General features: G+C 39.2%; 1 protein-coding gene across 1 annotated transcript in view; it reads right to left on the bottom strand.

The window, feature by feature from the left end:
- The window catches only part of AHRR (aryl hydrocarbon receptor repressor), a 72,083-nt gene that overhangs the window by 10,714 nt on the left and 46,824 nt on the right, over positions 1-14,545 (bottom strand). The window contains exons 4-5 of the mRNA XM_074146770.1: positions 1,644-1,733; positions 197-326 (exon numbers count right to left, since the gene is read on the bottom strand). Coding sequence (XP_074002871.1) covers positions 197-326; positions 1,644-1,733 — 220 coding nt within the window. The remainder of the gene's footprint in view (positions 1-196; positions 327-1,643; positions 1,734-14,545) is intronic.

Genomic DNA, 14,545 nt, shown 5'->3' with positions numbered 1-14,545 from the left:
ACCTCAATATCACATACTACCTTGCACATGTCAAGGATTGGGAAGAGTTGTCATCTATGGGATGAAAACATTATAAATGGCCACTATGCAGCTTTCCCGTGAAGACTTGATGTGGAACAGGCATGGGCGTAGGTGGAGCGCAATTCTAACTTTATGCAGTGGTGCCTATGTTTCCAATCAACATATACAATCCCACCTGTTTCTGTCTGTAGTTGCTGTCCAGACAACATCTGGGGAGGATTCATGGCCCAGTGCAGTTGTCTACAGAAATCCTGGCGATCATCCACATGAATGTAATCGTATATGTTTTGGTGCATTACATCAGTCTGAAACAATTACAACAAGAAATGTTTAATTTGCAAGTGTAGTGGGGCAGGCACTTATCTTTAGGTTGATACTTTCCTTAAAATAGTGACTGCTGTAAGATACCTTCAGAGCAAAGATTGATTGAGGAAAGTTATTTCAGAGGCCTCTGTTTTTCACATCTGCTTTTTAACTTCACATCCTAAGATGATTCTTTTTATTCTGAAGTCTTTTGCGCATATGCAAACATAAGTCACAGAAAAGTCCAACTGGCAGCCTATGACTAGTGGCATCCTCCAGGGAGTCACGCTGGGACCAACCCTGTTTAATTTCTTGATTAGTGAATGATGGGATAGAGTGCGCTCTCAGCAGGTTTGCGGAGGGTACCAACTGGGGAGAGCAGAGCAGCTACTTGAACCTTGACAGGCTACAAGTGGGGTGACAGGAACCTCAGGAAGTTCAACAAAGGCAAAGTTCTCTCTAATTTTGGGTACCCCAGGACAGAAAGATATCAGCATACCAAAGCAAGCCCAAGAGAGTGCTACCAAGACACTTAAGAGGGCTGGAGCACGTGACATATGAGGAGAGGAGAGAATAACAGGGTTTGCTCTGCCTTAAGAAGAGAAAATTTCAGGAAGAACTTACTGCTGTCTACATCAACTGAATGAGCAGATGTAGAGAAGGCAAAGCCTGACTCAGAAGAACAAAGTGGGAGGACAAGAAGCAACAGACACAACTTGCAACATGGGAAACTGGGACTTGATATAAGGAACAAAAAATTACAGTCAAGGTGGTTAAACACTGGAACACATCTTTCAGAGGGGTCATAGAAATTCTAAATTTGACTAGATGACTCCCAGATCAACCTGTTCTAACTGGATCTGCTTTGAGATGGAAGTTGGATTAGATTACCTCCAGAGGTCCTTTCCAACTACATGGTTCTGTTATTCTGTGACTTTACAATATATTTATTATACATAGGCAACCAGTCTAGAATAGCAGCTTCTTATACTGAAGTTGAAAGGAAACTTTTAGTTTATTATTTTTATAATGGATCATGTTTCTGTTAACAAAAACTTTACAAACGGGTCGACATTACAAGGAATTCCGTCAGATCACACATACACAAAAAAGAGACCATTAGTCTGAAATGGCACAGTGAAATAACTTAATTTCAGTAATAGTGTATGTCTAATCAGCAGTAGAAGGATAAGGCAAAACAACATAAAGTGCTGCATTTTACAAAATGCATTTTACAAAGCCAGTTAGTAGGAGTGACTACAAGAAAGTCATTACAATGACAGTGACTAAGGATTCTAAATATTTTTTAATATATTTACCTGATGAAACCCTAGATAGTCCACAATCGTCGATGAGGCATAAAATATCATCCCATCTGCACTCACCACCAATGCAAAACCATTCAGTGACTAAAGAAGGGAAAAGAAAATAATTAAAAATACAATCAGAAAATAAAGAGTAAAATGGGTATACAATGTAATAATTTTAAGGATATTCTAGATATGAAAAAATCACTGCAAAAAAGTTGGACATCACATTTTTGCAGAAGTCTTTTTTTCCTAACGTGAGAAATGAACAACAATCAGGAACATGCTTTTTTCCTTTTTTAAAAAAGTTAGGATAGCTAATTACAGTGTAACTACCATATTATATTACTAGTTTGTTATCACTTTAAATTTTGTTTTGTCATTAGTTCATATAATTAAACATTTAATAACAAGTGTTGACTACTTTTTTGCTTTTAGAACATTACATTCTATAATAATTGCTTTGAAAGTATATGCATTGATACATATAGATAATATAATGACCTCCCAACAAGAAAATCAAATACATGTGCTGTTGTAGCTGTGACTTTAAAACTGGATGTATATTTTAAAGTATGGCTATTTTCTTAAGCTTCTATAAAAATACATACATAGCATAATTGCATAAATGCAATGAATATAAAAAGTAGGCAATAAATACTTCATTGATATAGACCAGTGTTTAGTCTAGAAAAAAGCTAAATTAATTCCCATAGACTCAGTGATGCAAGGAAAGCAACCGGAGAAATCCAAAAATAAAAGTAAGGATTAAATGAAATGCATGACATAAACACTAAGATCCATCAAGCTGCGTGCAGACTGACTAATTTTGCCTCTCTTCCCCTGATAAAGATTCAGTAATGTATCTTCACTCCAGCAGGCTTGCATTCCAAGGTAGTTTAGATGATCCTCTCATGTGATGGTTTTGAGGTCTTTTGAGATTATAGTTCAAATAGCTGCTGCTGAAATACTGCTATATTATTATTATTCTTCCTTCACCTTTCTCTCAACTGACTGTTGTAGTGATGTGCCTATTAATCCTGAGTTAATCCTGAAGCACAATGAGGGCAGATTTTCAATTGCTCAGTAACCAGATACACTGACATATTTTTGTGAGCTTGGTTCTCTTTTCGGTTCCTAAATAAGGACCAGATTTCCAAGACTGCTCGAAGCCTGTTCCCACTGTGACAATGGTGGGCAGAATTTCAAGAGTTCAGTGCACAATAGGCTGACCTCCTGAGAAGATTTGGCCCCAGTCATAAATGTGGAGCACCTTTGGAAACGTGGCCCGGGGGGACCATACGTAGCCAAGGGCTCTGCACCTCAAAGAACCTGTGAAACGGTGACTGGAGAAATCGAGTGGAGAGACTGCAATGGATCACCTACGTTTGGAAAGAGCTGTAGCAGCAAATGATTCAATCAAGTCAATGCTAACCATGAGGCATCACTAAGAATAGTCAAGGGCAAACCATGTTCAACTTCAGGTCAGCTCCATAGATACAGATGCTTTCCAGAATAAGCATTATCTCTGCCTAGTTGGGTTTGTGTCGAAGACTAGTTATCCCGGTCGGCTCTCAAGCACAAGGAGTTGCTGGACTGGTGCTATTTTCTGCTCTAAATAATACCCAAATTCATCCCAGCACCTCACCAACCAAAAGATGTGTCAAGATTTCTACATCTTCATATCTGTGCCTTTCATTGTGCTGAGAGGAGCCTCCATAGATGGTATCTGTCATACCCATTTCCAGTGTCGAGTGGAGACAAGAAAGCATTTTTGGCATCTTGTCTCTTTGGACTCATCTTCACAGCAATGAAACCATCAGTGATGTGATGTTAGGAATTTTATTACATCTTGAACATCTGGCAGGCCTTTTAATTTGAACAGACTAAAAAATTTCCACAAAGATAGAACATTTAAGGGAGCTCCTTCATGCGCATGTCTCGGGCTGTGACCATGCGTGTTCCAAAAGACTGCCCGTGCAGCCGTGGCAAGTAGAAACGAAGAACAATAAAGAAATGTTCTTAACCTACACAAATTCATGCACCAATCCCTATCTGGGAAGGCTTAGATAATGACCACAAGATCTGAATATGATCAAAGAATCTCATACAGTATTATGCTGAACATCCTTAAAATGTGCCTTCTGTTGTCCTGCAGGCAAGCTGGACTTGTTCAGCCCCTGTAGGAAATAGATGGGGGAGCACCTGCCTTTGCCAAGGATTGTTTTTATGAACCAAGAAATAAGTACCCCTATGCAAAAATGAATCTTCTTCATCCAACATATGGCTACATACTCTTTGGGTCGAGACACCTGCCTTAAGAGACCAGTTTCTACCTTTAAGATGTAAAGCTTGCTCCCCCACAGTGGAAGACAGGCAGCTTTTTCTTTACACAAGTTTTTCTTTCATAAATCCAAAGTTGGGCTGGACCAGGTGCAGCATTTTGTAAAAATGGGAAGGGGAAATGGGACCATGTGTATTTCTAAGGGTTCAAATCAGTGGACTGACAACTACATCTGTGAGGTTAGAGGACAAACTAAGGAAGGGTGGAAGAGAGCAAGAGGAAAGAAGTGGAGGAAAAGTTCAAGGAGCCATGTGTTTAAGTTAAGACAGAAACAAGTATGGATTTGAGGGAAGTATGTAAAAGAAGAGAATCACAAACTTGCCCTGCTTTGTTTTTGTTTTGTTTTCAAAATGCTGATGTCCTTTTCTGAGTTAAGATCTCTTAAGTAAGCATTGCCTGGTTTTCATGACCCCAAACAGCCATCAGATGCTCTGCCCTGCAGGCAGGGAAAGCAAAACCCACTTTGATGCAACAACAACTTTTACGGAGCCACATGAAGCTATTGGGGATTAACACAAATTCTGTGTGTCTAAACCTCATTTTAGCTGGGAAACCTGCTGTTTCAACCACACTGAGACGAACTGGACATGGAGTAAAACTTCATAACCAGCGAGCCTAACCCATGACTGCAATTTTTTCTGTTTTCGCTATATTACCCTAAAGTGCAGTTCATTGTGAAATCTGACATCTGTAGCACAGAGGACTCTGAATAGAGTCAGAGTTGGGCTGAGATTTATACTTTTCTTACCTACTTACCACAGCTGGGGAAAAGGAGGAGGGTGTTTGCTACCACAAGTCTGGTACCCCAGAACTGGGTAGTGGCGAGTGCAAATTAGTAGGAAAAGACATCTTCTGACCTCTCAGATAAATCTCTCAAGTATCATCTCCAACTCTATACTCAAGCCCTTTACAGTAACACTGCATAGAGATTTTAACATTATTCTGGCCAGAATCCTAGTGATTTGTTAGACTGAGTGGAAGGGAGAAACAGCTTAAGTCCATGAGAACAAACGAAAAATATTCCCAGCTTTTTTGTTCTAAGTTGCTGGGTGTCACAGTAAACAGCACAACAAAGTATATGGCTCCACTTATGATTTTAAACATTCCCAGTTACTGAAATAAAATTGTTGGTGATAGCATTCTCTCATTCCCAGTGAACAGGAGGCTCCACTGGTGTGCTGTGTCAGAACCACAGCAGCCATCTGCCTGAGTTATTGATAACCTGGGGGAAGGAAAAGGGAAAGAGGACTTGGAGCAGCCTCATACTTGTGCAGTTTGCACTCCCTAATGTAGCCACGTTTCTGCTCAAAACACAGAGAGGACAGCACAGAGAAATAAAGGCAGCTCTCCTCATTTCATTTTATTATTTTCAGTAGAAATAATGGAAAGCCTAAAATAGAGTTCTTGGATTTAGAGGAGGGAATAACCAAGCTCCGTGGCTCAATGTTGATGTTATTTGCTTTGTGTACAACTGGTGGGTTCTAATGAACAAAGTCCATTTGCATCCTATCAGAATTTTTAGCAATTTGCATATACTTACACGAGCATACAGGGACACACACACATAGAAACACACACACAGATATTAGCATGGACATTAAAAGTTTTGCAACAAAAAACAACTAAGTTCGAATCGCAAAAAATACATGGTTGTAAACTGCCGTTTGGTAAACCATATGGATTCAATGACAGATGGAATTTCTAATCCAGGATAATAGCTGAAACATGTGAGACAGACTTAAGTATGTATTGTGAACATTTGTTTGTTTGTATTTAGCTTTTTAAAAACACTTACATGAGTTTTCTACATTGTACTTAAAAAATGAAATTGTGGGGTTTTTTTCCCAAACGGAAAAAAAATTTAAAAAGAGCTTGGCACCAGACAGGGGCCTGTGTTCTTTTGAAAAAACATGTACATCCAATTATGTACTCACGAAAAGCTGCACCTGCTACTGAAACAAAAAACAATTAATCTGTCAGTTCAAAGAAAGTACAACATTATTCTGGTGCCCGTAGTAGCTGTGAGATGAAAGTTATCAGTTCCTTCCATTAAGAAGTTTTTGAAACATTATTAGTCAAGAGGTTCTCTTTGGGAATGAAGGCAAATATTTTGAGGAAGATAGGACTTCCTTTGGCAAGAACCTTTATATATCCTGATATTTTTTTCTGGTCCCATAGCAGAAAATCAGCCAGCAAATACTTCAAAGATATTTTGGTCAAGGTCATGGCATAGTAAAAATAAGGAGGGGGGGGTAAAAAAAAAAAAAAAGAGAGAGAGAGAGAACAAGTTCCAAGCCACATTTCTCTTATTACTCTTCCTTGAAATAAAGGAAAATTCACTAGCATTAGGTCTCCAGAGACCACGTTACTATGGTTACTAAAGTACAACAGTCAAGGCCTGCAGCCATGCCTTGCTTTGAACAGATTTTCGAGTCACGCAACTTGGGTACTAAATTTCCAGGGTCAGTTGGCTCGCAGTTTATCTGGAACAGCTTCATTTAATAGTGGATCACTGGATTGTTGCATCCTATGTGGGATGGGGCCATTTTCTGGTGATCTAAATAAGTAGCTATTTAAAAACTCTGGAAATGATATACTCGTTCTTGTCTTATGCATATTAGGAGGAAAATGCAGACAGTTAATGTGTCTTCTGTCTTTAACTGTATTGTTTAGTGAATCAGTATTTCTTTCCACTGGTGTTTTTAGGACTCATAATTGCCCTTCTCAAAAATCCCTCTGGAATCCCTGAGGTTCTCTTTATAAACCAAAAAAAAAAAAAAAAAAAAAAAAAAAGAACTCTTACAGAACCCTGAAATAAAACCCTGCATAAAAGACTATTCAGAAATACCGTATCTGGTGACATCAGAATATGGCCTTTGCTCAAAAAGTACAGTATCTCTTAGCCCTCCGGACTCTTGTGTATTTCTCTGGTATCTACAAAGCAACTTCAAAAGGAATATTTCTGTGAGTAAGCACTATTTCGTGCAAAAGGGGAGTGGTAGAATTGTTTTTAGCATTCAGTTTTGATCAAAGGCTTGTGTGTACTGCTTAGTTTTCAGGCAAGAGAAACAAAACAGAAGATGAATTCCCATCATTTGAGCCAGAGGAGGAAGTAAATCCTACAGGCTGAAGCCTGCAGCCATGGGTTTATATGGGAAGCTTTTCGGAGGGAAAGTGTTTGATCTAATTGATTTGTTTTCATAAGAGAAATGTTTCTTTTCAAATACAAAGGAATATGCATATATGATCATTATGTTCATCTCACTCTTCTTGTGTTCCCAGATAAAATGAATTTCACTTTCCTGCCTATCTCCTCAAGCCTGGATATCACTTCAGGCTCCCTAAAGACAGTATGGAAATTCAGCATCGAGTGCCATGCTTCCCAGAGCAGGGCCTGGCAAAATTTTCAAAGATCATTCACGTTGCCAGAAGAATTTGAGCCCTGGCCCTCCCATTTTCTGTCGGAGAGAACAGCTGTGCCATGTGAAAATCATGGATGGTTATGAGCCATTCAACTGGTGAATTTTCTTGTTATTTCATTTTTCAGTATCCCATCACTTCCACCGAGGAATCACGGCAACTTTGGAAATACTTGTTTATGTACGTGTCTTCAGTCTGACAAGGGAGCTGGAGTGCTGTGGCTCATCAAGAGGCAGCAGACAACACTGGCCTCCTGGAAATCCGTTAGGAAAATGTAAGTCACTGGGCTCTGGTAATTGTGAGCTATAAACTTTCAAGAAAACTTAGTAGTTCCCTGGAGGGTGAGACTGTAATGTGTGCACACAAGTAAGTGCATTTTAAACCATGGTGATGTTGTTTTTTATACGCTTGATATGTAATAAGTATTGGACACAACCAAGAACAGCTTTGCCTTTAAAGTTGTTTTGATTGCATGATGCAAAATTGTAAATGTAGTTTTTCTTCCCTTATACTTTCCTTCCAAGCTAAGCTTTTGTAACAAAGCTTGCTCAGTCTGTCTCAAGTCCTTGGATAGCGCGCCTCTCCTTTACTGTGTGCATGAATGGCTGACCTCCGATGAGCCCACCGCCTCAAAGCCAACCACTCTGCCCAAGATGGTACTGAGAAAGAAGAGCTGAAGCATCATTTGACTTTGCGTGTGCAGAAAGTTATGTGGTGCACTCTAGAAAGAGATACATGCCAATTGAACCCTACTGTCTTCACAAGTACTAAACAGTGGAAATGAGAATTTAATAAATTATTAACACCAACAATGCTTGCTATTGATGGCCAGGTTTGGTGGATTTTTTCATGTCTAATTGTAAAAAGTCCTTTATTCTTTTGTTTGCATCACCAATTGGGTTTTCATATGGGAAGTGAGTGTATGAATACTGCCTGAGATTAATGGAAATTACACAAGTACTGGAGACTATTTATAGTAATCTAAAGAAGAAGAATATTCAAATCATTAATTCTAAAATTGTCAGAAAAAAAGCACTTTTTTATTAATACATAGATGTATGTATCAGGATTACTGGATATGCTAGTGAGTGCTTGGATGAGTAGCGTGTCATTTACCTTAGCAATTATCATGAAAGGATACTAAAGTATGACATAATCTTGTATATCTTTTCTTTAGCCTCCTCATTAATCATGATGCTGAATTTAAAATTGTGCTCTACCAGCAATGGAACCCTACTGTCAATGCTCTTTCACAAATACTATGCCCTGGACTACACTTGGAAATAGAAACAATCTTTATATTGATTTATGCAGTTTCTCATTTCACTTCCTCAAAAGCAGATGTTGTATTCACAGATGGAAGCAAAGCTGGGGCAGTATCTTATGTTCAGTGCAGGTTCAGCCCTTCATTCTTTCGGAATTCTGCAGCTGCTCGGGGCTTTTCAGTCTTCTCTTCAACAATTTCAATATAGAAAATGCAAGCCTGATTAATTCCATTTAAGAAGACTCAAAATGAAGCATTAATTGCTCGCTACTCTGCACTTGTAATAACAAATTTAGTTAGGTAGCCTTTGCAATAACAAATGTAGTAAGATTACCCATTATCTTCCACAGAAATAACTTACTGAAAAGAGTCTTAAGTAATATTTATCCAACATGTTGCACAATTAGACATATGTAAGCACCAAATGTCTGGATTTTTTTTCTGGCATTATTTACATGTAAGCGCATCAAGTCCTGAAGAGAAGAAGCCATCATAATATTCCATCCACAGCTGACTTTTATTTGTACTTGCAAACTGTTTACAAGTATGAATGGCAGACATCTCTTACTGTAAGAAATCAAAATCTAGAAGACACAATGTTGCAGTCTATATACTGTAAACAGAATGTGATGTCCTAATTTCAGAGCACTATTTTTCTCTGTATTTAGCAATATAGGTTACATTTGCTAACATGGAACTATATCTGGGGGTGGGGAGAAGAGCAAAACAATCTGTATTTCACATTCTGTTCAATAATATATGCTAAAACAGCTTTTTAAAACACCATTTCAGCTCAGTGGAGTTTTTAGGGAGTGTGGCATTCCTGAATTTGACTCTGGGAACTGTCTTACCATGCTAGTTATCATCTTATACATGTTTTGTATCCTGTAACTATCCTGTATAAAATACACCGTCCCACACTGGCAGCAGGAGTGAATTCTGCTATTAATGTGTTACGCTGACCCAAAGAGGCAAGCAACACCTCTCTAATCTAGATATCAAGTGGATGCCAGTGGATCATCTGGAAAGAGGTGAGAATGGAAAGTTAGAGACAATTCCTCTAACCAGCAGCAACAACTGCAGATCTTAGGCTGAGTTACAGACTAGATGAGCCCTTCCCCAAGGCCCTTCTGCAAGCCCCTGCTTTAGGTTGAGCTGACATTTCGTTTGTTTTCTTATTGCTAAAAAAGCTCAGTCTCAGTTACTGAAGAATTCTGGGGGCATTGCAGTACTGGGAGGAGGCTGGGAGGTGCAAAACACATTAGGGAAAATGCCTGCTGTGTTCCACCATCAGCTTTTGCAACTAGGAGTTTCTGGAAGAACTGCAATTACAATGGGACACAAAAACTATGTCGTTTTCTTTTATTCTACTCATAAAATATCAGGAACTGTTAAAATCAGGACGATGGTGATTTCTCTTGAAGTTCTTGGAACAGAAACAGACCTATTTGAAGGCTGCCTATCTGTCCTCCTGTCTCAAATCCATACTATATCCTTGCTAATAGGAAACAGTATATTTAATGGTCAGCAACATGCTTTTTAATAGCAGTTTTCTTTTCAGTTCAAACCTGTCAAACAGTATATTCAAGTTTTGTTAACTGAGGTATGCAAAAAGTAAAATTGAAATGTACTCAATATTTCTAGTAAAATATGGAAGTTTTTCTTTTGAAACCTTCATAAACACAAAACAAAATCACTGCAAATTTGCAAAAATTCTTAAGACAACACACAGTCTTGTCTTGTCTGGCCCTGCTTTCTTGCTCATCACTTCACCTTACTGAGAAGATTGCAAAGCTGCAGCTCATTAGCTTTTCTGAGTTGACAATGAGGAATATACTGGAAGCAAGTGTCAGCTGTAAATACAGATCAGGCTACTAATTTGTAATTTCACTTCAACCAGTTGAAGACCAGTTAAACAATGTAAGATTGCAATTATCTATGATAATAGGCACTATTTAAAGTGTAATTCTATTTCTTTGGGTTTTTTTTTTACAATACATGACTTTGCCATCTTCAAAACCAGGACGCTTACTCAAAAGTGAATGCATATGCAGAAACTTGTATGGAAGGAACAGCGTGTTATCATTGCCTTTGTTACTTGAATGCAAGAAGTCCAGTTACAGTAGCAGACTAAATCCCGGTGCATCTGTACGACACAGTGCTCACATACAGATATTGAACCTATTGATCGGCGACGATGGTTGCCAAGGGTTAGCTCTGAAGTCAGTGAGAGGAAAAAAAAACCTGAGCTGAAATGGGAGAATATGTTTTGTTGGGGAGGAAGTCACGTGGCCGCTGGACCGTCTCCAGAGGCACCGAAATAGCCCAAGCAGAAACAGAGGAAGCGGCTGTGAAAAGTGAGCTCGGGTGGAGCTGGCTGTGATGAACAGTCTGGAGACAGCAACAGCAGCCTCAAATTTGGATCCACATCTGCTCTGTGCCAGACTGGCACAGCTTATTGATTCTTTACCTTAAAGAAGATGGACAGCTTCTCCGTTCACTGGTATGCCTAAAATTTCTCAGCGAGGCCTTCTCATATGACAGCAGGTTTGCCTCTGCCCTGACAAATGGAAGCCAACTTTTCCAATGCCAGTGCAAACCACAGAGGATGCCAACTGTCTCTCCTCACTGCACACCTGTGCTGGCAGTGGCTCCCCCTTCTCTATTGCATTAACCATAAGCTGCTTGTCCTGATTTTCCGAACTACTCACAGCTTGCTCCCCCCTCAATTATCATCTGTCATTTCATGTTGGAGAAGCTAAGTACTAACTCCCATCAGTTCAACATGTTCCCCTCACCCATATGTAAGATTTGAAAACAACGCCTTAATAGTGTTTCCCATTTTGCTAAAAGCCTCCCTGCAAGCTTCTGCAGGGGTACCTGACCTCTCCTTCAAATCCCTCGTTAAAACACTTGCAGAAGTCCTGGCAAAGGTCAAGCTGCTCATAAACTATGAGCACTGGCAATTGTGGTTACCACTTTGTTCATAATTTCCATGCGCTCTGTTGCCCATCAAAATGCATCTTTCATCACTGTCTCATATTTAGGCTGCAAACCTGAAGGGAGAGGATCACCTCTTTTTGTTTTGCTCTGCCCCTCTGTCAAGCTGGAGGGTGCCACCGCCTGTATTTCAGAACCTTCAGCACTGTAGCAGCATCATGATCGTTACAGTCCTAACAGGAGCACTAAGGACTGGAGGAGAGAGCAAGTGGTATTTAGAGGTCACAGGCTTTTCTGTCCGCATTTGTTTGAGAAGAAGAAAAAAAAAAAAAAAGAAGAAAGGAATAAGCGAGAACATTAGTTATTTGTTTAAAGGGCAACAGAAAGGATATTTTTTGCACAAAGTTGTGGCCATGCCAAATTTCAAGTCTGGATTTTAGAAATATGCCTATTTGCAAAGAAAAAAAAAGAGGGACCAGGGCCTCTGAAATGTTCCTTTATGTTTTGCCCGCGCCTGGCAAGAAGAAAGTGAATGTACGCATGTGATAAAATGGCAAGTTACTCCTGACCCTATTTATGGCTCTTTTTTTTCATGGCTAAATTCTCTGTAAGTCATCCCAAGTGACTAATGTCAGCTTAAATCATGTCATCTGAATTACTGGGAGAAGGTTCATGTTTGAAAACAAAGGAAAGCAAAAGGGTTGTTTGGGTAACTTTTAAAAGTTGTATTAACTGAAAAAGAAAATGTACTGAGACTATGAGCTCTTTATAAAACTTCCTATTTTGATGGCCCCGTTTCAAACGAGTACATTAAAGGGTAAAGCATGGTACCAAAATCTAACAGGATTTACTTTCGGAGGACTGTGCTAAGAGAGTCAGCACCATTGCTGAAAAGGAATTCAAGGCCAGAATAAATCAAAAAGTCTCTCTACCAGCTTTTGATTTCTGAAGTCTGTGCCTTGGTCAACAACGCACTTTGTCTGACTCCCAATTTTCCTTTTCAAGTTTAAATTAAAAAATAACAGGAAGAGTAAAATCTCTTGCTCTCAGACTGAAATTCAAACTAGAGTACCTTTTTCAAGAGCACAGTTTTATCAAGTACTGATTACATAAATCAGTTTGGAAGGAGGAAGTGGAATTACACTAACAAGTTTAAAAAAATTACAGGAAACCAAGTGGGAAAAGGGTTTCCTATGTTATTTCCTTATGCAGAGTGAAGAACACCACCAATAGGATGTTTTCTAATGTATCATTTTCCAACTCCTTTGGAATGAAACTTGAACTCTAGTTCAAGCTGTTAGTAGAGGCCACCTGGAAATACCTTTCAGTGCCAAAATGTGCACATGCACCTCTCTGTCCAAAGTAACTCCCAGAAAGCTTATTATTTGCAGGCACTTTTAAGGTAACGACATAATGTTAAACAATATGCTTCAAGCTGGCATTGTATCAAATCCTGAATCCTTTACTTAGATAATCTAAGTCTGACTTTCATTGTTTTTGATTAAGAAGTCTTGGGCTCTATTTGGTATTAAAGCTAATGAAAAAAAGTCTGACTGACTTCAGTGGGAACTACCAAGCAAGAATCAAAATTTACTATTCACAATAGTGCCCAAATCTGTGTTATGTAATTAAGAATATAAAGGACTTGTCCGTGTCATAAAGTGCCTGTACCTGATTATGGTACCGCTTTGCACCAACAGTCAATTCCAAGCACAAATGCTGCAGGTTCAGTAGCTAGATACCTGAGTTTCTTCACCTACAACATGGTTAGCTACAACTCAAATCAGCAAAATTCATCTGCTAAATGGTAGAACAAAAGTATGCCTACAAAAAAACAGAAGCTCAGTTTAAAAAATCCAACTTCAGATGATTAAGTGGTTAATGTAATGAAGCTAAGATTATTGATACCAGGGGAGAATTATAAGGGCTGCACCACCAAAACTAGCTTTCACTGTTTTTCTCCGCTTCTGAAGACAGATGTGATTTTGAAGAAGTAATTTCTTTGTTTTTAAGATACTTTTCAAGATGCCAGGCATCTGACAGTCTTTGCCTGAAAATTTAAATAAGTTGTAACTGTAGTACTGTTTAGGAAGGGTGGAGAATGAGATCTTTGCCATAGATTAATATACAAAATGTCAATAATTTGCTTTTTCTGCCATTGGTGAAAACTAAGAGGTCTGTCTTGTGTTTGGCCGGAAGAAATGAAGTCTCTTTCACATGCACAAGGAGATTCCAAAGCATTCAACAGCCTGCTGCTAAGGATGTACACTGAGTGCACGGGTCTCCTGGGCATAGTCTCCTGACAGGCTGAAATGAATAAAGATTAGAGTAGTTACCACCAGATGCTCCGGAAGGGTGGGGTGGGCAGAACCAGGGAGGTGCAGATGTTCCCACTGAAAGAGCAGGTGATTTCAGCATCTGAGCAATGTTGTGGAGGCTTTCGTAAGGGAGCCTGTTATCACTCTGAACTACTTACAGAAAAATAGGCTATGGGTTTTTTTCTCTTCAGCACACAGACATGTTGAGCCTGCAGCCACCATTCTGAGTTGTAATTAAAATTATGCCTGAAAGGTCCTCACATTTCTCGCTCCCACGCATGGGTTTTATAGTGAAAGAACCACCAAATCCAATACCTTTTTATTCAACCATATGTCATTATTTGTTTTTAGCAGGAAAAAGGTAACTCAGGCATGCATAGCTGACTACCTCTGCTCAGGAAGAGTAAATGTACAGTGTCACTGAATAAGAAATACTAAGATAGTATAATGACTGACATCTTCAGTGCAGCCATAAAGAACAACATGAGACGAAATCACAGAAATGTGATTCTTGTGCCCTGAAGCCTTAAGAGAAGAAGACTTATGTGGAAATCTGTCTGTGAACTGGGCAAGAGTGGCTTGTAATATCCTGAAAACAACATGGACCTTCCCTGAAAGAGCATGAGCT

The sequence above is a fragment of the Numenius arquata genome, chromosome 4 (genome assembly GCF_964106895.1).
Source record: "Numenius arquata chromosome 4, bNumArq3.hap1.1, whole genome shotgun sequence".
Taxonomy (NCBI): Eukaryota; Metazoa; Chordata; class Aves; order Charadriiformes; family Scolopacidae; genus Numenius; species Numenius arquata.
This window is presented reverse-complemented; position numbering and strand designations above follow the sequence as displayed.